The 22,190-nt window shown below is 47.7% G+C and overlaps 1 protein-coding gene across 4 annotated transcripts in view; it reads left to right on the top strand.

The window, feature by feature from the left end:
- The window catches only part of IHO1 (interactor of HORMAD1 1), a 58,540-nt gene extending 46,603 nt beyond the window's left edge, over positions 1-11,937 (top strand). For all 4 annotated transcript variants that reach the window (XM_002813755.5, XM_054550761.2, XM_054550763.2 and 1 more), the window contains 2 exons: positions 9,217-9,320; positions 9,970-11,937. In XM_002813755.5, the coding sequence (XP_002813801.1) occupies positions 9,217-9,320; positions 9,970-11,121 (1,256 nt within the window). In that variant the 3' untranslated portion in view covers positions 11,122-11,937. The remainder of the gene's footprint in view (positions 1-9,216; positions 9,321-9,969) is intronic.
- Positions 11,938-22,190: the final 10,253 nt, after the last annotated feature.

The raw sequence follows: 22,190 nt of genomic DNA, 5'->3' as shown, positions 1-22,190 counted from the left end.
CTTGTTCTGGAAGCCTTAAGACTGTTAACCCCACAAGAAGTAGCAAGACAGACAGCAGAAGCAAATCGGGGATGCTTCCTTTGTATAACATGATAGAGTAACTCATTTATAAGTACCCAAGGAAAGTACTCTGTTTTTGTTTTACATTTAAAACTGGGTGGGCCGGGCGCAGTGGCTCATGCCTATAATCCCAGCACTTTGGGAGGCCAAGGCGGGAGGATCACTTGAGGACAGGAGTTCGAGACCAGCCTGGCCAAAACGATGAAACCCCGTCTCTACTAAAAATACAAAAAAAATTAGCCAGGCGTGGTGGCAGACACCTGTAATCCCAGCTACTTGGGAGGCTGAGGCAGGAGAATCGCTTGAACCCGGGAGGCAGAGGTTGCAGTGAGCTGAGATCGTGCCACTGTACTCCAGCCTGAACAACAGAGTGAAACCCCCTGTATCAAATAATAATAATAGTAATAATAATAATAATAATAATAATAATAATAATAATAAAACTGGGTGAAGTACAAAAAACGAGAATTGCAGCAAAAGTATGGCATTTAAATCCCAGAAAAGGGAAAGGAAGTGCCTGAGGCCCCAACACAAGATCAAGGCAGAGAAAGAACTAAAACTGCATCTGGTTTAGAGTAGGCAAAGGGATCCGTTCCTTAATTTTCTTTTCCTTTTCTTTCCTTTTCTTTTTCTTTTTTTTTTTTTTTTTTGAGACAAACTCTCACTCTTGTCCCCCAGGCTGGAGTGCGATGGCACGAACTTTGCTCACTGCAACCTCTGCCTCCCAGGTTCAAGCGATTCTCCTGCCTCAGCCTCCTGAGTAGCTGGGATTACAGGTGCCTGTCACCATGCCTGGCTAATTTTTGTATTTTTAGTAGAGATGGGGTTTCACCATGTTGGTCAGGCTGGTCTCGAACTCCTAACCTCAGGTGATCTACCCACCTCGGCCTCCCAAAGTGCTGGGATTACAGGCCTGAGCTACCGCGCCTGGCAAGTTCCTTAATTTTCAAAGGGTAAGACTCAGAAGAGAGGCCGGGCGTGGTGACTCCCGCCTATAATCCCAGCACTTTGTGTTTTTGTTTTTGTTTTTTTGAGATGGAGTCTCGCTCTGTCATCCAGGCTGGAGTGCAGTAGCATGATCTCGGTTCACTGCAACCTCTTCCTCCTGGTTCAAGCCAGTCTCCTGCACGAGTCTCTCCTGCACGAGTCTCTCTGCACGAGTCTCATGCAGGTGCATGCCACCACACCTGGCTATTTTTTTGTATTTTTACTAGAGACAAGGTTTCATCATGTTGGCCAGGCTGGTCTTGAACTCCTGACCTCAGGTGATCAGCCCGTTTCAGCCTCCCAAAGTGCTGGGATTATAGGCGTGAGACACCACGCCCAGCCTAATCCCAGCACTTTGGGAGGCCAAGGTGGGTGGATTGCTTGAGTCCAGGAGTTTGAGACCAGCCTGGGAGACATAGGGAGACTTCGTGTCTACAAAAAATAAACAAAACTAGCAGGGCATGGGACATATGCCTGTAGTCCCAGGTACTAGGGAGGGTGAGGTAGGAGGATCGCTTGAGTCTGGGACGTCGAAGCTGCTGTAAGCCAAGATGGTGCCACTGCACTCCAGCCTGGGAGCTAGAGCAAGACCCTGTCTCTAAACACTAAAACTAAAACTAAATAAATAAAATGAAAAAAAAAAAAAGACTCAAGGGTGGGCGTGGTGGTTCATGTCTGTAATTCCAGCACTTTGGGAGGCCAAGGCGGGTGAATCACTTGAAGTCGAGTTTGAGACCAGTCTGTCCAACGTGGTGAAATCCCGTCTCTACTAAAAATACATAAATTAGCCATGCGTGATGGCTGGCACCTGTAATTCCAGCTACTTGGGAGGCTGAGACAGGAGAATCGTTTGAACCTGGGAGGTGGAAGTTGTAGTGAGCCGAGATGGCGCCACTGCACTCCAGCCTGGACGATAGAGTGAGACTCCATCTCAAAAAAAAAAAAAGGCCAGGTGTGGTGTCTCACGCCTGTAATCTCAGCACTTTGGAAGGCCGAGGCGGGCAGATCACAGGGTCAGGAGATCGAAACCATCTTGGCTAACACAGTGAAACCCCATCTCTACTAAAAATACAAAAAATTAGCTGGGCATGGTGGCGGGCACCTGTAGTCCCAGCTACTCAGGAGGCTGAGGCAGAATGACGTGAACCCAGGAGGGGGAGGTTGCAGTGAGCCGAGATCCTACCACTGCACTCCAGCCTGGGCGATAGAACCAGACTCTGTCTCAAAAAAAAAAAAAAAAAAAAAAGCCCAGGCACAGTGACTCACACTTGTAATCCCAGCACTTTGGGAGGCCGAGGCGGGTGGATCACTTGAGGTCAGGAGTTTGAGACCAGCCTGACCAATATGGTGAAAACCCATCTCTACTAAAAAAAAATACAAAATTAGCCAGGCGTGCTGGTGCAGGCCTGTAATCCTAGCTACTTGGGAGGCAGGAGAATCACTTGAACCCGGGAGGCAGAGGTTTCAGTGAGCTGAGATTGCACCATAGCACTCCAGCCTGGGCAACAAGAGCGAAACTCTGTCTCAAAAAAAGAAAAAGAAAAAGAAAAAGAAAAAAGACTCAGTAACAAACACAGCAGTATCATATGAATTAGGACAGGTCATTCTTGAAAATGGGCACAAGTAGCCTATCCAGAATAATTCTCTTTCTTGGTAGGAAATGATGAGGAGCAGAAAATTAATCATTGAGAGAGGAACCAGACAAATCCTGTAGCATATGGCCAGGTCCAGTCCAGCTATCCTAGAGCATTGAACTCCACCTCAGTGCATTCTGCAAGCTTTCAGTCTCTACTCACTGCGCTCATCAGGGAATAGGGAAGTAAAGATAACTGTGTGAAAGTGCTGTCTGTGTTGTTATGTAATTGGTGCCTTCACAGATGAGGTCATTAAATATTTTCCCAGTCAGCCTGCCCAGCCAGAAGGGTCACTGTGGCCATGTAATCTAACTCTTCCTGTTCTTCAACTGAGGACACTAAGGACCAGAGTAATAAAGTGAATTACCAAAGCCTCTTGTATACTACTTTACCTCATATGTTAAGTCTGGTGACTAAATTATAAAAAAAACTAGAAGAAAACATGGACAACATTTTTTTTTTTTTGAGACGGAGTTTCGCTCTGTCACCCAGGCTGAAGTGCAGTGGCGCGATCTTGGCTCACTGCAGCCTCTGCCTCCCGGGTTCAAGCGATTCTCCTGCCTCAGCCTCCCGGGTAGCTGGGACTACAGGCGCGCACCACCACGCCCAACTAAATTTTATATTTTTAGTAGAGACAAGGTTTCACCATGTTGGCCAGGATGGTCTCAAACTCTTGACCTCGTATCCACCCACTTCAGCCTCCCAAAGTGCTGGGATTATAGGCATGAGCCACCACGCCCAGCCATGGACAACATTTTTATAATTTTAGAATGGGAAAAGCCTTTCCAAGCAAAATAGATATAATTGTTAAGAAGAGTGAGATCCATCTATATGAATATGGTAGAATGGAAATATCTGTTCATTGTTAAATTAAAACAACAAAAAGGTGCTCTTCACGTGCTCCAGGATACATCTTGTTGGGAAGTGTGACCAACCAGTGAAAATTGGGAAGAGTATCCGTAAAAAAGTTGGAGGTGGTCTCATCTTATACAAGGAGGCTGCCAGATCTTTCGTTAGGCTCTCATCAGCACCTGAGGGAGAATAAAACTACAGAGTAAAAGGAAAATCACTGGCCATCCGGGGAAAAGCTTGCATCACAATCTGATCTCATCTCAATTGAGGCCTTACCAAGTTGCTAAAATAAAAACAAATTGTTTAAAAATCATCTTAACAGGAAAACAGATATTGTCCAGAATATGGAAATGGATTTTAAATGGCATTTTTACATAAAAGCTAAAAATATCTAATGTTTATAGTCAAAGCAAAAATGAAATAAATACTCTTCTAGACACACATACACATACAAACACAGGACCTATAATGTATATACAGATATGCACACGTATTAATGTAAAATTCCAGAAACCGATGATAATGTTAAATCCAGGAAGAGAGACCAAGGTTTGCAGAGGAGAGATTCAATCATTTTTCATTGTATGCCTTTATATACTATTATGGTTTTGTTATTTTCATAACTACATTTTTTTAAAAGAAAAAATATGGATAGACTTTGGAAGTAATGAGTTTGATACAAAAACTCCTATAAAAGAGAAGATGCCAAACATATGTTGCCCTGGGGACAAGAACTGAATGTATGGGACCTCAGATGGATGCTTTCTGAGCACTTAATCCAGAATCAAACACTTTGCTTGCCTTTCTCATGCTCTGATTTTGTGAGGGTCAGTAATGCCCACTGTTGCTAAGAAACATTACTATTTAGGAACTTCTCTATGGAAGGATAATTACATTTGCTCTCTACTATAAATATCTACATGGATGTCTGAAGAATATTTGACTAATTGAGTTTAGGAGCAGGAATCCAATACCTAAGTAAACAGCCTCTTTCTAATTGATTGACACATGGAATTGAACTTGTACCTGTGGTGAGAAATATGGGAAAATTTGCTTTCTGAAACATTCTTTGGGCCAGACACAGCAGCTCACGCCTGTAATCCCAGCACTTTGGGAGGCCGAGGCGGGCGGATCACAAGATCAGAGGTAGGAGACCAGCCTGATTAACATGGTAAAACCCTCTCTACTACAAATACAAAAATTAGCCAGGCGTGGTGGTGCATGCCTCCAGCTACTCACGAGGCTGAGGCAGGAGAATCGCTTGAACCCTGGAGGCGGAGGTTGCGGTGAGCCAAGATCGCGCCACTGCACTCCAGCCTGGGCGACAGTAAGACTCCATCTCAAAAAAATAAAAAAATAAAATAACTATGCTGGATTAAATTGTTTCATGTTAGTTTAGGGGTTCCATTTTCACGTCTCAATATATTTTACTTAGTTTTTGTTTGTTGGTTGGTTGGTTTGTTTTGAGACAGTCTCTCTCTGTCACACAGGCTAGAGTGCAGTGGCGCGATCTCAGCTCACTGCAACCTCCCCTTCCCACGTTCAAGAGGTTCTCCTGTCTCAGCCTCCCGAGTAGCTGGGATTACAGGCGCATGCCACCATGCCTGGCTAATTTTTTTTTTTTTTTTTTTTTTGAGGTGGAGTCTCTCTCTGTCGCCAGGCTGGAGTGTAGTGGCACAATCTCGACTTACTGCAACCTCTGCCTCCTGGGTTCAAGTGTTTCTCCTGCCTCAGCCTCCTGAGTAGCTGGGACTACAGGCGTGCGTCACCATGCCCAGCTGATTTTTGTATTTTTAGTAGAGACGGGGTTCACCATGTTGGCCAGGAAGGTCTTGATCTCCAGACCTTGCGATCCGCCAGCTTTGGCCTCCCCAAAGTGCTGGGATTACTGGCGTGAGCCACTGCGCTCAGCCTTTACTTAGTTGTTGGGTTTTTTTTTTTTGAGATGGAGTTTTGCTTTTGTTGCCCAAGCTGGAGTTCAATGGCACGATCTCGGCTCACCGCCACCTCTGTCTCCCGGGTTCAAGTGATTCTCCTGCCTCAGCCTCCCGAGTAGCCGGGACTACAGGCATGCGACACCACGCACTGCTAATTTTTGTATTTTTAGTAGAGACGGGGTTTCTCCATGTTGGTCAGGCTGCTCTCGAACTCCTGATCTCAGCTGATCTGCCCTCCTCGGCCACCTAAAGTGCTGGGATTACGGGCGTGAGCCACCGTGCCCGGCCTACTTAATTTTTGTATCACGAGATTATATCAAGAGATTCTCCTGCCTCAGCCTCCCGAGTAGCTGGGATTACAGGCATGTGCCGCCACACCCGGCTAATTTTGTATTTTTAGTAGAGGCGGGGTTTCTCCATGTTGGTCAGGCTGGTCTCGAACTCCCAACCTCAGGTGATCCACCCGCCTCGGCCTCCCAAAGTGCTGAGATTACAGGCATGAGCCACCACGCCCTGCCACCAAATTCATCTTGTTTGTTCAATTTTTTCCCAACTGTAGGGAGACTACAGTAAACATTTCCCAAAACTTCCTGTGCAAAATTGCTGATTCCTACTGTTTTCATGCCATTTTCTGTTGTTATCCATTAGTGTTTGTGAATTTACACACTGAGGGAGTGAGGCATATGCAGTTTCCAGAAGGGAGCCAGCATTGCCAGTGGGGTGGCACAGCTCTGGACCCACTTTTTAAAAATTGTGGTAAAATACACATAACATAAAATGTACCATTTCTTACTGCTTTTTCTTTTCTTTCTTTTTTTTATTTTTGAGATAGGGTCTCGCTCTGTCATCAGAGCTGGAGTGCAGTGGCACAATCACAGCTGACTGTAGCTTTGACCTCCTGGGATCAAGCAATTCTCCCACCTCAGCCTCCCGAGTAGCTAGGACCACAGGCACATACCACCTCACCCAGCTAATTTTTATTTTTCTTTTTGTAGAGACAGGATCTCACTATGTTGCCCAGGCTGGTCTAGAACTCCTGGGCCCAAGCAATCCTCCCGCCTCAGCGGCTTCCCAAAGTGCTGGGATTATAGGTGTGAGCCATTGTGCTCAGCCTGTTTATTATTTTTTCCCTCTTCTAGACTTAGAATTCGGCCAGGCATGGTGGCTCACTCCTGTAATCCCAGCACTTTGGGAGGCCGGCGTGGGCGAATCATGAAGTCAAGAAATTGAGATCATCCTGGCCAACATGATGGACCCTGTCTCTACTAAAAATACAAAAATCAGCTGGGCATGGTGTCGCGTGCCTAAAGTCCCAGCTACTCAGGAGGCTGAGGCAGGAGAATTGCTTGAACCCGGAGGCAGAGGTGAGCTGAGATTGCGCTACTGCACTCCAGCCTGGCAACAGAACGAGACTCAGTCTCAAAAAAAAAAAAAAAAAAATCACGTAGGTAGACAGTTTTGTTCAAAATTGTTTCCCATTCTCCTAGCACAGTGTCTGACAATAAACTTTCAGATAAAAGTGTGTATTTCGACCAGGCGTGGTGGCTTATGCCTGTAATCCCAGCACTTCGGGAGGCTGGGGCGGGTGGATCACCTGAGGTCAGGAGTTTGAGACCAGCCTGGCCAACATGGCAAAACCCCATCTCTATTAAAATACAATTAATAGCTGGGCATGGTGGTACATGCCTGTAATCCTAGCTACTCCGGAGGCTGAGGCTGGAGAACTGCTTGAACCCAAGGGGCAAGGTTGCAGTGAGCTGAGATCATGCCACTGCACTCCAGCTAGGCAATAGAATGAGATTCTGTCTCAAAAAAAAAAAGAAAAAAGAATTCAAGTCCACCAATCTTGCCATGGCTCATACACCCCTCTGTGTAGCTGTGACCTGCCTCCCCTCAGCTGTGGCCTGCTCCTGGGCCCCTTACTCACCATGTTTCAGCCATGCTGATCTCAATTCCTCTGTTTGGAACGTGCTCTTTCTTCTGTTGGTAATATTCTTTCCCTTACAGTTTTATGACAATTCAACTAAATATCAGTTTCTTACGGAAATCTTACCTCTGAGAGTGACTAAGTCTACAGTTACATGGTCTCAAGCACAGTATGCTTTTCCTTTAGAGCAGTTATTACATTTATAGTTGTTTGTATAATTAGTCATTAACTACCTCCTGTTTTCCCTAAGAGGGCTTTGTCTTGTTTTTTTTTTTTTTTTTTTTGAGACGAAGTCTCGCTCTGTCACCCAGGCTGGAGTGCAATGGTGGCATCTCAACTCACTGCAACCTCTACCTCACAGGTTCAAGCAATTCTCGTGCCTCAGCCAACCAAGTAGCTGGGACTACAGGCACCCGCCACCACGCCTGGCTCATTTTTGTATTTTTAGTAGAGATGGGATTTCACCATGTTGGCTAGGCTGGTTTCGAACTCCTGACCTCAGGTGATCTGCCCGCCTCAGCCTCCCAAAGTGCTGGGATTATAGGCGTGAGTCACCACGCCCGGCTAGCTTTATCTGTCTTGATAACTGCCATATCCATAGTGCCTGGCACATAGTATATGCTCATTAAACATTCGTTGAATAAATATAAAAGCATCTCCGTATGACCTGTAGTCTAGCAAGAGGATGACAATAAATTGCAACACAATGTGTCATTAAATAAATGTGTGTGTGTGTGTGTGTGCAGAATCGCACTGTGCAAAAGAGGAAAATCAATATCAGTCCTGATGTAGTTAGCACCTAGGTCCCCAAGTCTATTTGGGTCCAAGTGTAAGTATGGGATAAATAAGTGGAGGGCAATAAATGATGGTAGGGCACATACACGGTGCTACCGGCAGAGAGAAGCAACACCCTAGCCGAGTGGAAATGGTGTTTTCTGAGGAGGTGACTGCTGAAAGTAGAAGGAAGAATAGGAATTAGCTGGACTAAGGTGGTGATTGGTGGTGGGGGCGGGGGGATGACAGGGACAGAAACAGGGTACTTGAAGCTAAGGGAAGACTTTGCACAAAGGCCAGTGGTGAGAGAGAAAACAGAGTCCAGAGACACGGAGGAGGACAAATGGGTAAAGGGAAGTGAGCCCAGATCTTGTTAGCCAATTTAAAGATTTAGATTTTGTTCAGTGGCCGGTGGGGTGCCATCGAAAGTTTCAACGGTCTGGGCATGGTGGCTCACGCCTGTAATCCCAGCACTTTGGGAGGCCAAGGCAGGCAGATCAGCTGAGGTCAGAAGTTCGAGACCAGCCTGGCCAACATGGTGAAACCCCGTCTCTACTAAAAATACAAAAATTAGCAGGGCATGGTGGCATGTGCATGTAATCCCAGCTACTTAGGAGCTGAGGCAGGAGAATCGCTCAAACCTGGGAGGCGGAGGTTGCAGTGAACCAAGATCGCGTCATTGCACTCCAGTCTGGGTGACAGAGCTAGTCTCTGTCTCAAAAAAAAAAAAAAAGAAAAAAAGTTTCTATGAAGGTTTCAGAAGGTGCATTCTACTAAGATCACTCTGATGACAGGGCCAAGAAGGAAGGCCACAGAGGCTTTTGTGCTGTTGTCTGGGCAACTGATTCTGAGTCCCCAGCAGGTGCTGAGGTTAGGTCTACCCTAGCCAGGATCTTGTCAAGGAGGGAGGGAAGGAGAGCCTGGAGGAACCACTCCAGTCTGCATCCAGCTCCTCCCTTTTCACTGCTGTGGTTCTGTGGTTTGGGCAGATGGGACGTATCATACATAGTCTTCAGGAGGTGAACTGTCATTGTTTTGTATTTAGTACAAGAGACTGTACAGGCCCAGAATGACCTGGTGTTTGAGGCAGTCCAGGACAAAGCCAACATGCAGCAGGCCATCCTTGAGATGAAGAAAAGATTTGAAGCTGTAAGTGTAAACCCCAACCTCTTTCCAAGTGTGTTTTGGGCTTTGAACTAGACCCAGAGAGAAACTTTTTTTTTGTTTTTTGTCTTTTTTTTTTTGAGACGGAGTCTCGCTTTGTCGTGCAGTGGCGCAATCTCGACTCACTGCAAGCTCCACCTCCCATGTTCAAGCAATTCTCCTGCCTCAGCCTCCCGAGTAGCTAGGACTTACAGGTGTGCACCACCACACCCAGCTAATTTTTGTATTTTTAGTATAGAGGGGGTTTTTCACCATGTTGGCCAGGATGGTCTCAATCTCTTGACCTTATGATTCACCTGCCTTAGCCTCCCAAAGTGCTGGGGATTACAGGTGTGAGTCACTGCACCCGGCCGAGAAACCTTTAAAGTTGCAAATTTTCAGCTAAGACAAGAGGCCAGCACAGGCCACTTGGAAAGGGGCCAGCATATAGACTAGCTTCCTTCCCCAAGGTTCCTTGACATGATGTGGGCCCCAGGGGTTCAACTCCAGAGTGTAATTGTGCTTACCCTGGGAGGTTCCCTACAAGGAGCAAGCCTTGGTTCTGCTGTCACATCCATTGGTCTGTTCTCACGTTTTATTGTGCTTTCTGACTTGCACTGTCCATCACTGTCTTTCTCACTGCCTCTCTCCCCAGAGACAAGCAGAGTTTATAGAAATGAAGTCCAACCTGAAGCACCTTGAAGTTTTAGTTGCTCAGCAGAGTAAGGAATTCCAGCAGCTGTGTGAGCAGCTAGGCCAGCTGAATGTGCCCAATGTCCTAGCAGAGCTGAAGAGATTGATCTCAGTGCCTCCAGTGAAAGACAGCGCTTCTCAGACGTCGCCACCTTTGGCCCAGAGCCTCAATCTCACCAGGCAGGAAAAATACACCTCTGAGAAACCAGTTTTATGGCAGGCCCAGGCCCTCCCTGCTGCATGGAATCCTGGTATGGGCTCCCTACAGCCTGGAGAATTTGGTGTCTGGGGTGAAGGAGCAAAGAATGATGCTCTCCAAGAAGAGGCTGCACTGCCAGCATTTGGGTCCCATGAAAGAAATAGGCAAGTAAAGGACAAGGCGGTGCAGACTAACTTCAAGAACTGGGCTGTTACTAAAACAGGTGCCAAGAACCATGGTTCCAGCATCCCAGGCCATAAGATTCCTAGTGACAGGGACCTGGTTTCCCAAGGAGCCTCACAGCTCACATCACTGGAGATAAACAACTTTTCAACCAGCATTAAGAATGCCTGCCAAAAATATCAAGCCCAAAGTATGTTTTTGTGTGACCCACGTGAACATTTGGTGATTAAACAGAAAGATGGGACTGTAGAAATGCGGGGGAAAGACAAGAAGCAGCAGCCCAGGAAGGCCCACAGGGCCCACAGAGGCAGGCTCCTAGCCAGCAAGCAAAAACAAATCCCAATCCAGACCTGTAAATTCAATTCCAAATATCAGAGTCCTCAGCCTGCAATTTCTGTCCCCCAAAGCCCCTTCCTGGGGCAGCAGGAACCCCATGCTCAGCCTCTGCATCTGCAGTGTCCCAGGAGCCCCAAAAAATCAGTCTGCCCTATTCTGGGAGGAACAGTCATGCCCAATAAGACAGTAAGGGCAGAGCAGGGAAGACTCTTACAGCTCAGCAGATGCGCTTCCCAAGACAACAGGCTACTTTCCAGCAGTTCCCAGGGGGACCACCAGATGAGCTGGTTCAGTGACCTCAATCTCGGATGTTCAGAGACCCCTCTATGCAAGGAGGCAGGAAAGAATTTGCTCTATGACCTAGGTTTTGATAGCAGTGATGATGATGGCTTCTGACCAGTCCACAGTTGATTTATTGGTCTCAGCTAGAAAGACAAATTGCAGGACATTTGGGCTGGCCAACAGCAGAAAGTCCCTGAAGCCTGCCAAGTACCCAGGGTCAGAGGCCCTGCTGAGGTGGGGTCAATGAGCACGAGGGTAGGGAAGGTCCAGCATTCTGGGTACCAGGTGCTGCCCCTGACAAGGATTAAGTGCATCCTTATTTATTGGAATGAAATGTGAAAATGGTGGTGATGAGAGCTGAGGCAGCAGCCTGGTTGTGGAGCATCTGGAGCAGGGTGCCTGTACTTTGGCGAAAGGCGGGCAGGCCTCTTTATGGAATATTGTGTAGCAGAAGGGCTCTCATAAAACTGTTGCGGTGGCAGCATGACTCCAAACAACATTTTTGGGTCTTATTCCCTACACATAACCAATACATTTTCAGGCCTCAGGATTTTTTTCTTTCTTATTTTTAGCCACTTATGCTACCAGAATGTTTGCATTTTTTGATCAGTAGACATATTACAGGACACCCTAAATCTTCTTGTGAACAGAGAAAATAAAATGATAAGCCTGCCAGTGAAAGAGGTGACATGCACTAGCAAATGTCCAGAGCATCACTGCTCACAAGCCATTTTTCTTCCTGGCTTTTTCCCTTGTCCTGTTTTTCAAGTACTTTCTTAAAACTAATAATATTGTAGACCTTGTATTATTTCTGAAGAGCAGTGGGCTTATATGGGACTTTGGCTTTCCGTTTTTATCTTGCTGAAGTTTTTGAGTTTTTGCAACACATATGTATTTTTTATCAGAAATAAGATAAAACATTTAAAAGCATATATGTTTTTTCTTTCTTTCCGCTCCCCTCACCCCGAGATGGAGTATTGCTCTGTCACCCAGGCTAGAGTGCAGTGGTGTGATCTCAGTTCACTGCAACCTCTGCCTCCCGGGTTCAAGCAATTCTGCCTCAGCCTCCTGAGTAGCTGGGATTACAGGCGCCCACCACCACACCCAGCTAATTTTTCTATTTTTAGTAGAGACGGGGGTTTCACCATGTTAGCCAGGCTGGTCTCGAACTCCTGACCTCATGATCTGCCTGCCTCAGCCTCACAAAATGCATGAGCCACTGCGCCTGGCCTATTTTTTTCTTTCAAGTTTATCAAACTGATGTCCCAGTTTAATTTTTTAAGTTTACTTAGGAAATGAAATAGAAGCAAGGCACACTTGTAATCCTAGCACTTGGGGAGGCTGAGGCAGGAGGAGTGCTTGAGGCCAGGAGCTCAAGTCTAACCTGGGCAACATGGTGAGACCCCGTCTCTTTTTTTTTTTTTTTTTTTTTTTTTTGAGACAGAGTCTTGCTCTGTCACCCAGGCTGGAGTACAGTGGCTCGATCTCGGCTCACTGCAAGCTCCTCCTCCCGGGTTCACGCCATTCTCCTACCTCAGCCTCCCAAGTACCTGGGACTACAGGCGCCTGCCACCACGCCCGGCTAATTTTTTGTATTTTTAGTAGAGACGGGGTTTCACCGTGTTAGCCAGGATGGTCTGGATCTCCTGACCTCGTGATCCGCCCGCCTCGGCCTCCCAAAGTGCTGGGATTACAGGCGTGAGCCAACGCGCCCGGCCCTTTTGTTTTCTGAGAAGGAGTTTCACTCTTGTTGCCCATGCTGGAGTGCAATGGCGCGATCTCAGCTCGCTGCAACCTCCCCCTCCCAGGTTCAAGCGATTCTCCTGCCTCAGCCTCCCAAGTAGCTGGGATTACAGGCATGCGCCACCACACCTGGCTAATTTTGTATATTTAGTAGAGACGGCTTTCTCCATATTGGTCAGGCTGGTCTCGAACTCCCGACCCCAGGTGATCCGCCCGCTTCAGCCTCCCAAAGTGCTGGGATTACAGACGTGAGCCACCATGCCCGGCCTGTGAGACCCTATCTCTACCCAAAAAAAAAAAAAATTAGCTGGACATGGTGGTGTGCACCTGTGGTCTCAGCTACTTGGAAGGCTGAGATGGGAGGATCACTTGAGCCCAGGAGTTTGAGGTTACAGTGAGCTATGATTGTGCCACTGCACTCCAGCCTGAGTGACAGACCAAGACCTTGTCTCTTAAAAATTAAAATCAGAGGCCGGGCGCAGTGGCTTACGCCTGTAATTCCAGCACTTTGGGAGGCCGAGGTGGGTGGATCACTAGGTCAGGAGATCGAGACCATCCTGGCTAACACAGTGAAACCCTGTCTCTACTAAAAATACAAAAAAAAAATTAGCTGGGTGTGGTGGCGGGTGCCTGTAGTCCCAGCTACTTGGGAGGCTGAGGGAGGAGAATGGCGAGAACCCAGGAGGCGGAGCTTGCAGTGGGCCGAGATCGTGCCACTGCACTCCATCCTGAGCGACAGAGCGAGGCAGAGCTTGCAGTGGGCCGAGATCGCACCACTGCACTCCATCCTGGGCGACAGAGCGAGACTCCATCTCAAAAAAAAAAAAAAAAAAAAAAAAGCCAGGTGCGGTGGCTAACACCTGTAATCCTAGCACTTTGGGAGGCCGAGGCGGGCGGATCATGAGATCAGAAGATAGAGACCATCCTGGCTAACACGGTGAAACCCTGTCTCTACTAAAAACACAAAAAATTAGCCGGGCGTGGTCGCGGGCGCCTGTAGTCCCAGCTACTCGGGAGGCTGAGGCAGGAGAATGGCATGAACCCGGGAGGCAGAGCTTGCAAGGAACCAAGATCGCACCACTGCACTCCAGCCTGGGTGACAGAGCAAAACTCCGTCTCAAAAAAACAAAAAAAATCAGGGCCGGGCGCGGTGGCTAACGCCTGTAATCCCAGCACTTGGGAGGCCCAGGCGGGTGGATCACAAGGTCAGGAGTTCGAGACCAGCCTGACCAATATGCAGTATGGTGACACCCCGTCTCTACTAAAAATACAAAAATTAGGTGGGCGTGGTGGCACGTGCCTGTAGTCCCAGCTATCCTGGAGGCTGAGGCAGAAGAATCACTTGAACCTGGGAGTTAAAGGTTGCAGTGAGCCGAGATCATGCCACTGCACTCCAGCCTGGGCGACAGAGTGAGACTCTGTCTCAAAAAAAAAAAAAAAAAAAAGATATGAAAATCAGATACATACCATCTTTTTAGTTCCTAAGGCTCTCACAAGATTATTTTGAATAAACACCACCCATTCAAACTGGTTTTTCCCTTTCCTGTATTATATGAAGGGGAAAATCCTCATGGGATGGATAGTTTCCAGAATTTGCCCATTTCCAAGCCAGTACAGTAAATGACATGGGGGCCACTGAGTGGACCATTGTAGAAAGCAATGGTTCTTGTTTCTTATTTTTTACATTATTTTCAGGGATGTGTGTCCCATCAAAGTCTCATTATGGAGGAGCTGAATTATCCCGGGACACCTATGGCATGGCAGGGCTGCCAGACACCAGCCTAAACTGCTCTCACTCTCATTTCCAGACCAAGGGCCTCCTGTGGCCTGTAGCAAGCCATGGGCAATCACAGCAACCCTCTCTGAGGCCAAGGAAGTTCAGGTATGAGCTGTACCTGAGGCTGTCCTGGCCTCTCCTCTCCCTTCAGTCCTCACTGGGTGTCTTCTCACCCTGCCCTCTGCCAGCTCCACTGCTTTCCCTGCTGGGTTTCATTGCTTGTGCAAGGAAGATACGGAAGGAGCCCAGCCACACAATGGGTTGGTTCTTTCTAGCCCTTCCCAGACTGACTATAGGCCAGAGGGGTCTGTATCTAGAAATCTTTTATTACTCTAAGTTGAACAGTTTAATGATTAGTCATTTTAATTTAGAGTTGAGACACCATTAGTATTTGACTGTGGCCTTCTTATTGAGAACTCTGTTCAACTTTGAAATGCCAAAGCAGGAGCCTTTGTTCTTTGATCCTGCTGTGAGTTAAGAAATTATTTCTTCAGAAGTGTTTCATTTTGTGTAATGAAGTCAAGGGTTAGAGTGACTCAGTGTTCCATGAGTTAAGTGTCTTTGTAGAATGAACAGTAAACTTATCTCCTAATAAGACTGGGTTAATTAAAATTACACTGCCTGTCTCTGGGGATCATCAGAAAAAGATACTGTTTCTTAATTTATTCCTAAGGCTTAAAAAAAAAAAAATTAGGCCAGGTGCAGTGACTCACGCCTGTAATCCCAGCACTTTGGGAGGCCGAGGCAGGCGGATCACGAGGTCAGGAGATCAGGATCATCCTGGCTAACACGGTGAAACCCCATCTCTACTAAAAATACAAAAAACTAGCCGGGCATGGTGGTGGGAGCCTGTAGTCCCAGCTACTCGGGAGGCTGAGGCAGGAGAATGGCATGAACCCAAGAGGCAGAGGTTGCAGTGACCCGAGATCACGCCGCTGCACTCCAGCGTGGACAACAAAGCAAGACTCCATCTCAAAAAAAAAAAAAAAAAAATTAACTACTGTGTTCCTGCCGGGTTTGGTGAGGGTGACACTGCCCAAGCATCCAAGCATGTCCCTGGAACAATCAACATCTTTGGCTCTTCAGATGTTCCTGGAACTGTATGTGGCTACCCAGGGGCAGATATGGTGGGAGGCCTATGGGCCTGAGGCCCAAAAAGCCACACAGGGCCAGGCGTGGTGCCTCACGCCTGTAATCCCAGCACTTTGGGAGGCTGAGGTGGGCGAATCACGAGGTCAGGAGTTCGAGACCAGCCTGGCCAACATGGTGAAACCCTGTCTACTAAAAATACAACAAATTAGCTGGGCATGGTGGCAGGTGCCTATAATCCCAGCTACTTGGGAGACTGGGACAGGAGAATCACTTTTGAACCCGTGAGGCAGAGGTTGCAGTGAGCTGGGATCACGCCACTGCGCTCCGGCCTGGGCAATAGTGCGGGACGGTCTCAAAAAAACAAACAAACAAACAAACAAGCCACCCAAGGGCTTCTCCCTCTGCTACAACTCCAGCTACAGCCCAAGGATGGAAATGAAGCTGATTGCAGTACCTAATTTTCTTGACATTCACAGGTATCTATCTATCTATTTATTTATTTATTATTATTTGAGATGGTGTTTTGCTCTTGTGGCCCAGGCTGGAGTGCAATGGTGCAATCTTAGCTCACTGCAATTTCCGCCTCCCAGGTTCAAGCAATTCTCCTGCCTCAGCCTCCAGAGAAGGTGGGATTACGGCGCCCGCCACCCCACCAGCTAATTTTTGTATTTTTAGTAGAGACAGGATTTCACCACGTTGGCCAGGCTAGTCTAAAACTCCTGACCTCAGGTGATCTGCCCACCTTGGCTTCCAAAATGCTGGGATTATAGGCATGAGCCATCATGCCCAGCCAATTTCTCTTTTTCGTGTTTTGCTTCAGAAGCTCCAAAGGGCTCCTGTTGAGGAGCCTCCTACAAGATGCTTTCGTTCCCAGGTCAGTTCCCAGCAACTCCTCTCACCCAAAGTGCCCAGAAAACAGCCTGTCTGCTCTCAAAAAAGATAGTTGCAGCCTGGCACAGTGGCTCATACCTGTAATCCCAGCATTTAGGGAGGCAGAAGAGGGAGAATCTCTTGAGTCCAAGAGTTTGAGACCAGCCTCAGCAACACAGTGAGACTCTGCCTCTTTTTTTTTTTTTCGAGATGGAGTTTCATTCTTGTTGCCCAGGCTGGAGAGCAATGGTGCAATCTTGGCTCACTGCAACCTCTGCCTCCCAGGTTCAAACGATTCTCTTGCCTCGGCCTCCCAAGTAGCTGGGATTACAGGCACCCACCACCATACCCAGCTAATTTTGGTATTTTTGGTAGAGATGGGGTTTCACCATGTTGGCCAGGCTGGCCTCGAACTCCTGACCTCGTGATCTGCCGCCTCAGCCTCCCAAAGTGCTGGGATTACAGGTGTGAGCCACCGCGCCAGGCCTGACTCTGCCTCTATTTTAAAAAATGGTAGTTGCTTCCTAGAAGTTAGTTTTGACTTTTTTTTTTTTTTGAGACAGAGTCTCACTTTGTTACCCAGGCTGGAGTGCAGTGGTGGGATCTCAGCTCACTGCAGCTTCGACCTCCTGGACTCAAGCCATCTTCTTAGCCTCCAGAGTAGCTGGGATTACAGGTGCCCGTCACCACACCCAGCTAACTTTTGCATTTTTAGAAGAGGCAGGGTTTGGCCATGTGGGCCAGGCTGGTCTCAAACTCCTGACCTCCAGTGATCTGCTTGGCTCAGCCTTACAAAGTATTGGGATTACAGGCGTGAGCCATTAGGCCCAGCCACACTGGGCTAATTTTTATATTTTTTGTAGGGATGGGGTTTCACCATGTTGCCCAGGCTGGTCTTGAACCCCTGGGCTCAAGTAATCGGCCTTACTCAGCCTCTCAAAATGCTGGGATTACAGGCATGAGCCAAGCTTATGCCAGGCCTGAGGCCAAAACTCTTTGTCAAATCAGGCATTTTCCAGACAGCCTAGAACACAGAGTCCTTCCCCACTACGGCTGGGATCCATTGTCAAATAGGTTTCCTGAGTAAACTTTGTTCCCTCTAGATATTTAGTTGGAACCTAAAATATTAATGTTCTCCCACACGTTCCAAGGATAATGCAAATAGCTTGAGCCTCAGATTGTTTCTGGATGACAGAGCCTTTTTCTTTTAATTTTTTTTTTTTTTTTTTTTGAGACGGAGCCTCGCTGTCTCCCAGGCTGAAGTGCAGTGGCGCAATCTCAGCTCACCGCAACCTCTGCCTCCTGGGTTCAAGAAGTTCTCTGCCTCAGCCTCCCAAGTAGCTGGGATTACAGGTGCCTGTCACCACGCCCGGCTAATTTTTTTTTATTTTTAGTAGAGATGGAGTTTCACCTTCTTGGCCAGGCTGGTCTTGAACTTCTGATCTCATGATCCACCCGCCACGGCCTCCCAAAGTGCTGGGATTACAGGCGTGAGCCACCGTGCCCAGCTTTTAATTTTTTTTTATAAAAAACTTTTTAAAAAGGGCTGGGTGCGGTGGCTCACGCCTGTAATCCCAGCACTTTGGGAGGTTGAGGTAGGCGGACTGCTTGAGGTCAGGAGTTCGAGACAAGCCTGACCAACATGGAGAAACCCCGTCCCTACTAAAAATACAAAATTAGCCAGGCGTGGTGGCGCATGCCTGTAATACCAGCTACTCGGGAGGCTGAGGCAGGAGAATCACTTGAATCTGGGAGGCAGAGGTTGCAGTGAGCAGAGATCACACTATTGCACTCCAGCCTGGGCAACAAGAGCAAAACTCCATCTCAAAAAAAAAAAAAATTAAATATAGTCTGGGCATGGTCGCTCATGCCTGTAATCCCAGCACTTTGGGAGGCCAAGGCAGGTGGATCGCTTGAAGTCAGGAAGTCCAGACCAGCCTGGCCAACATGGCAAAACTTCATCTCTACAAAAAATACAAAAATTAGCCAAGTGTGGTGGCGGGTGCCTGTAATCTCAGCTACTTGGGAGGCTGAGGCAGGAAAATCACTTCAACCCTGGAGGCGGAGGTTGCAGTGAGCTGACATCACACCACTGCACTTCAGCCTGGGTGACAGAGTGAGACCCTGCCATACACACACACACACACACACACAATTTAAAAATAGAGATGGTGCCTCCCTGTTTCCCAGAGTGATCTCGAACTGCTGGGCTCAAGTGATTCTCCCGCTTTGGGCTCCCAAAGTGCTGGGATTATAGGCTTGAGCCACTGCACCTGGCCCAGAGCCTTTTCAATAATCATCTATAATCAGGTGTATTGGCTTCCCAAGTCCTTCCATGGTTTGCATGACTCACTGGTCTTTGCTACCACATTAAAACATCTTGTGGCTCAATCAGAAGTACCACTCTGAGGCTGGGCGCAGTGGCCCATGCCTGTAATACCAGCACTTTGGGAGGCCAAGCGAGACTCCGTCTCAAAAAAAAAAGTACCACTCTGGGCCGGGCACAGTGGCTCATGCCTGTAATCCCAGCACTTTGGGAGGCCAAGGCAGGCAGATCACTTGATGTCAGGGGTTCGAAACCAGGCTGGCCAACATGGTGAAACCCTGTCTCCGTCGCCCAGGCTGGAGTGCAGTGGCGCGATCTCCGCTCACTGCAACCTCCACCTCCTGGGTTCATGCCATTCTCCTGCGTCAACCTCCAGAGTAGCTGGGACTACAGGCGTCCGCCACCACGCCCAGCTAATTTTTTCGTATTTTCAATAGAGACAGGGTTTCACCGTGTTAGCCAGGATGGTCTTGATCTCCTGACCTCGTGATCTGCCTGCCTCGGCCTCCCAAAGTGCTGGGATTACAGGCGTGAGCCACCGCGCCCGGCCGAGACTCTGTCTTAAAAAAAAAGAAAAGAAAAGAAACAGCACTCTAATACCAGGTGAGCCCCTGGTCTAGCCATTTCAGGAGGGAGATTGGCCTGAGCTAGGCCCCTTTTGCAAATCTTCTTCACTGACCTTTGAACATTGACAACTCACAATTTCACCAGTTGGCAGAATGGTGTTACTTTATCACTGCATTCCTGAGTGAAAAGGTGAGGGACACAGGCCTCCAGGTTGTCTGTCTCCTTCCTTCTGGTTTCCGGATGCTCTTGGAATCATCTCTGGGATTGAAAGAGATGGTGGTGGGGTGGGCCCAGGAGAATGCCAAGGAATCAGGGCAGGTGTGCCAGGAGTTGGCTCCCCTATCCTAGAGTGAGGGGAGCAGCAGAGAGATGGGTAAGGGGAACCCTGAGTCCTAGAGATGAGAAGGTAGGTCCCAGTGCCCAACTGTGGTGGCTTGAGCCTCACAGAGGCAGAGGTGTGCTAATGTAAGTGCTCCCAGAGCTCAACTGGCAAGAGTTCACAATGTAGAACCAGATCCATGTGACTACACAGGCAGTGATGCCTGTGAGTGTGGGGAACACAGGAATTGGAATGAACTGAGGGCCGGGTCATTTCCAGCCTGCAGCCAGCCCTTTTGAATCTCCCCTTTGAAAGAATTGCTGGCCAGGTGCGGTGGCTCACGCCTGTAATCCTAGCACTTTGGAAAGCCGAGGCGGGCGGATCACGAGGTCAGGGGTTCGAGACCAGCCTGACCAATATGGTGAAACCCAGTCTCTACTAAAAATACAAAAATTAGCCAGGCATGGTGGCACAGGCCTGTAATCCCAGCTACTCAGGAGGCTGAGGCAGGAGAATCCCTTGAACCTGGGAGGCGGAGGTTGCATTGAGCCGAGATTGTGCCACTGCACTCCAGCCTGGGCAACAGACCAAGACTCTGTCTCAAAAAAAAAAAAAGAAAGAATTCCTGCTTTCTAGAAGCTTCTAAAGACCAGCTCCTCCCTTAAGTATTGTTACGAAGTTTATCATCAGTTGGCTTACAACCCTGATTTCTACTGGCTTTTGCATGAACACTGGTGGGATGCAGCCATGGATCCTGGAAATCTCTCAGGTTTGGATGGGTCCAGCTTCTCATATGCCTTGCGCTATGGCTTGAATTCGCAGTTTGCAACTAGCAAGTTCCAAAGCTATTTATTTTTGAAGCTGTCTTGTTTCTATTTTGATTCTGGTAATCCAAATTGCAGTTTGGTGTTTCCACGGAAACAATTCAGTGATTGTTTGCCTTGCCAAGATGAACTGTGGGGGAGAGAACTGAATGATGTAAAATATTTAAAGTTTCTCAGTCATGATCAAGGTCAACTATCAAGTCTCCCTGAGAAGGATTTGGTCCTAGCTCCTTACAAACCTGAGGAAGTTTTATTAAAATTCTGGGCTCTTGTTCCCCCTCCAACTAAATCCCTGGAGAACAGCTCCCCAAACCCTGTTCTGAGCAAATGAGCGTGTATCTGCCCACTGTATAGACTCAGATGACGAAGGCGGGAAGTTCTTCTTGGGCACCTCAGGGAGCCAGATATGCAGAGACAGGAGTAGATCGTGTCACCAGGGAAATGAGGAGGCCTATGTGCCCACTCCCTGCTAATCTGGGACTGGCATGGAGAGGCTCAGGACTCACCTGCTTGACTGTACAGCTGCATTTCTACAGTGAGGAAAAGTTCCACATTCAAGGATTCCAGGATGAATTGCCTGTTTGGAAAATCTGAATTTTTAAATAAAGGCTTTGCTTAAGCAAAGACATACCTGTCTCTCTGGCCAGGGAGAGCCTCTATTCTCCCTCATTCCTCACCCCCGTCTCTACTCCAGGTAGGAAAAAAAATAAATTTCAAAGTCTTCTAGAGTAAGGGATAGATAGATCCCCATTTATTTATTTTATTTTATTTTATTTTTTTTGAGACAGAGTCTCACTCTGTCACCCAGGCTGGAGTGCAATGGCACGATCTCAGCTCACTGCAATGTCTGCCTCCTGGGTTCAAGCAATTCTCCTGCCTCAGCCTCCCAAGTAGCTGGGACTACAGGCATGCACCACAACGCCGGCTAATTTTTGTATTTTTAGTAGAGACAGGGTTTCACCGTGTTGGCCAGGCTGGTCTTGAACTCCTGACCTAAAGTGATCCACCTGCCTTGGCCTCCTAAAGTGCTGGGATTACAGGCGTGAGCCACCCTGCCCGGCTAGATCCCTATTTAATACAGCCACGTCTGCAAAGCCCCACTTGGGAGGGGCCAGGCCCTGACCAGTAGTAAACCAGTGAACTAACTGAGCTCCTGAGAAACAGCTCTTTGAGACCTAGATAATCCAGCTCCTGAGGATCTAGCTCCCCCAGAAAAGGACTGCCCTCGTGTCAGGGTCCTCCAAGCCCTCCTGGTGTGGCCCCTAGGCTCCATTCCAGAAACTGAAAGTTGGGTCTGGACAGGTACTTTGTGAAGGATGTCCATGGCTAGTTGACTGGAGATGAGGGTTTTTAAACTAACTGCTTTTGTCTTTACAGAAGTGATACATGTCCACTGCAGATCAATTAGAAAATATAGATGACAAAAAAAAAGACTCTACCCTCCTATCCATCACCTCCAAAAGTTTTTTTGCACATGAGCTCATACACATTTTCACAAACTTGAGATCAGTTGCACTTGATCCAAAGTATAATTACATGCATTTTAAGTTTGGGGATAACTTTAGATTTACAGAAAAGGTACTTCATATATATCCTTCACTCAGCCTCTCCAATGTTAACATCTTACATAACTCTGATACATTTGTCAAAACTAAGAAACTGACA

The sequence above is a fragment of the Pongo abelii genome, chromosome 2 (assembly GCF_028885655.2).
Source record: "Pongo abelii isolate AG06213 chromosome 2, NHGRI_mPonAbe1-v2.0_pri, whole genome shotgun sequence".
NCBI classification, from domain to species: Eukaryota; Metazoa; Chordata; class Mammalia; order Primates; family Hominidae; genus Pongo; species Pongo abelii.
Note: the sequence above shows the minus strand (reverse complement) of the source record. Positions and strands in the feature narration are given on the sequence as shown.